Source organism: Cystoisospora suis (assembly GCF_002600585.1).
Source record: "Cystoisospora suis strain Wien I chromosome Unknown contig_627, whole genome shotgun sequence".
NCBI lineage: Eukaryota > Apicomplexa > Conoidasida > Eucoccidiorida > Sarcocystidae > Cystoisospora > Cystoisospora suis.
In genome coordinates this window covers 1-3,195 of record NW_027153428.1, presented here as the reverse complement: position 1 = coordinate 3,195, position 3,195 = coordinate 1, and the positions used below count along the sequence as shown (strand labels likewise).

Here is a 3,195-nt window from a genome sequence, read left to right as displayed (position 1 = left end):
TATATATATACATATAGATAGATGTGTATCGAGTGAAGACTTCTCTTAGAGGAAGCGTGCGGGGGAGGCGGCTGCCTGACAGTTTTGCTTCATCCGGGGGTCCGCTCCAGTGTATGTACACCCCATGAAAACACGGCGACGACTTCGTCTATCTCTTCGTCGTTACCTTTCTGGTCTTAAGCTAGTCACATCTCCATCAATTCTTTCCCCTGACTACGCTCTTCACTGCTTTCTCACTTCCAGTCTTTCTCTCACTCTCTTTTCTTTCTTTATCTCCCTTTCTTTCTTTTTTCGTAGATTCGCTTCAGATCCAATCTTGCTTTCCTTCGTCCACCTTTAGGACCCCCAGGAATTGGTCGAGGAGGAGGAGGAGCCATGGGCAGAGGAGGAGGCTTTCCTCACTTACCACCTCGTAAGATCTCATTCTTTCTTTCTTTTCTTCGGTTACCTATATATATTCATGTGTACATGGCTAGCTAGAGCTATACATGCTGTATAAATACCTATATGGATGTCACCTGTCGTCTGGCGAGTGCCTCCAGTTATGATGCCTATCTCTTTGTTTCTCTCTCTGTAGCTACAAGATTCTGGTTCTCTCTCCTTTGTCTTTAATTCTTCTTTTTCTTCTTATTTCTCTTCTTTCTCTTTTATTCTCTTTTCTTTCGGACCCTATCGTATACATCAGCATGGTCTTCTTACACACACTCTCTCTCTAGTCACTCAGTGCTTCAAACAACACCCCCCCTTGCCATGCCTTACTGCCTAGCCTCACCCTCTTTTCATCTCTTCTCTGTAGATTTCTTCTTCCTCTCTCCTACGGACTGAATCCTGTCTCCCTTCTCTCGGCCCTTACCTCTCCCCCCCTGCGATTTCTTCTTCACACTCCAGCTCTTTCTTTTCGGTCTTCCATGGGAGCTCTCTAGAACCTTCTTGCTGCCCGGTCTATCTATCTATCTTTAATCCGTCTCTCTATCTACCTATCTTTAATCTATCTATCTATCTTTAATCTATCTCTCTATCGTCTTATAGGCGGTATGATGCCTCAGGGGCTAATAGATGAAGAAGGTGGGGGTCGACTGTTGGTCCCTCCTTCCTCGCCTAAGGGGGGAGGACAAGGAGAAGAAGGAGGTGGCCCTGGCGGTGAGCTCCTCCTTCTTCTTCAGCCACAGCAACAGGTAAGAAGAAGAAGATGATAAAGTCTCAGAGAAACAGAAGAGAAGGACTCTTAGGAAACATCTTATCGCTCTTAGCAGAGATTTCTTCTTTTCTCTTCTCTCTCTCGTCTTGGGCTGGCTGGAATTAGACAGGATGTACATACAGAAGGACGTGTGAAGAGAGACAGACATATACAAGCAGTTTCTTGCACGTCTCTCTCTCTATCTATGTATGTGTATGGATGTATGTAGCAAAGAAGAACGTTGCAGAGAAAGGAGAAAACCCTTCTTTCTCTTTGCCAGAGTTTCTCTCATTCATCTACGTATGTCGTGTTTCTCTCTTCTCTTTCTCCTTCCTTCTCTTCTTTTATCTTTTTCTTCTTCTTCTTTTTCTTCTTATCTTTCTCATCCGCTCAGACGGACGGCTGCGTGTCTCCACCTCTTCCTCCCCATTCCCATCCCCGTTTCCGTAATGGTGTACCTCCTTCTTCTTCTTCTCCTCAGTGCGATTCTTATCCTCCCCCCCCCCTCATGAAGGTGTCGCTGGAGCAGATTCTTCTTCTGCTTCGTCTTCATCTCCCCACTTATCATCCGCTCCTTTGAAAGGGGGAGTACCGACCATTCAGTTACGTCCAAGAGATTCTTCTTCTTCTTCTTCTTCGTCTCCGGGGTTTCCTGGTAAGATAGAAAGGGACGATAGACATATCGTCTATCTACCTTAAGCTTTTTATTTGATCTATGTATATGCATGTATGTATGTCGATGCTCCATCTCCTCATGAAGAGGTGGCTAATAGATCTCTCCGTTCGTATCTATCTGCATATTCACGCTGTTTGCATGTACACCGCAACAGGTGTACATACAGCACTCCTTTTCTATATATGACGACTACGTTTCCTCTTGTATTCTCAATTCTCCTGAACTCTCTATTCTATTATCTTTCTTCTTCATTGAAAGCCTCTGTCCCTCCTTCCTTCTTTCCTTCCTCCTTAGTCGCTCTTCTTTTTCTTCATCTTCTTCTCTTTGTTCCTGTCCGTGTGCTTTCTTCTTCCTTCGCTTTTCCTTCAGGAGGCATTCCCCTTCCTCCTCATAGTGGGGGTGGAACTATGCGTTCTTCTCCTCCTCCTCCCCCTGCCAACGCCTTCCACTCTTCTTCTTCACCCCCCCCGCAAGCACCAGGAGACAGAGACGCAAGCAGGGGAGGAGACAAGGCAAATGATCTCCAGCCTGAAAGAGAGGGAGAAGGAGAAGAAGGGCCTACGAGCAGTCTCCATAATAATGTATCGCAAATGTCTCCTTCAACAGGTAAGGAGGGGAGAAGTTGGGTCGGAATAGGTCTACGTTCTTTTTCATCTAGAGATAAGTCTTCTCTCTCTTCTTCTTTTTCTTTTCTCTTCTGCAGGTAAAGTTGTGGCGATCTTATCAGAGAATACACGTAATAAGTCTCGGGCCTTCAATGAAGATCTCGATTCTCTTCGTCATCTTGAAGAGACAGGAGGACGACATGAACTGTCTCCTCCTTCTCATCCCCATCTTCATGCTTCGCAAGGAACTTCTTCTTCTTTTTCTTCTTCTTCTTCTTCCTCTGACCGTAGTAAACAAGGGAGTAGCCCTATCTCTCTCTTGGACAACCAGCAGGTCGCAGCTCGGCTTGCAGGAGAAGCGAAAGGAGGAGCACGGGGTGGGAGTGATGCAGGGGGGGCGAACGCTATGTGTGGCAAGAGAGGTGCTAGTAGTAGTAGTGGAGATGACAATGTCTATATAGAAGGAGGAGGTTTACTCGATGGAGAAGAGACTTTTGATGGGGTATCAAGAGAAAGAAGAGAGGGAAATGACGATGGAGAAGATCCTCATCATCTTTCGGATCGAAGAAATCTCCCCCCGCATGCTCGGCATTCTCTCTCATCTTCTTCTTCTTCATCCCCCCAACCTCCCCCGCCGCCACCCCCTCCCCCTTCTTCTTCTTCTTCTACAGAGACAGCAGGGAGTTGTGCAACTCCCTGCTGTCTCTGTAGAAGAAGAAGAAGAAGGGGGAGGGGGT

The 3,195-nt window shown here is 46.5% G+C and overlaps 1 protein-coding gene across 1 annotated transcript; it reads left to right on the top strand.

Moving 5' to 3' along the window:
• Positions 1–297: 297 nt before the first annotated feature.
• Positions 298–3,143, top strand: CSUI_001549 (uncharacterized protein; the record flags this gene model as incomplete). The annotated part of the gene is made up of 5 exons (XM_068061755.1): positions 298–412; positions 1,030–1,175; positions 1,572–1,832; positions 2,223–2,459; positions 2,557–3,143. Coding segments are annotated over exons 4-5 (786 nt in total), but the record flags the coding sequence as incomplete, so codon positions are not given.
• Positions 3,144–3,195: the final 52 nt, after the last annotated feature.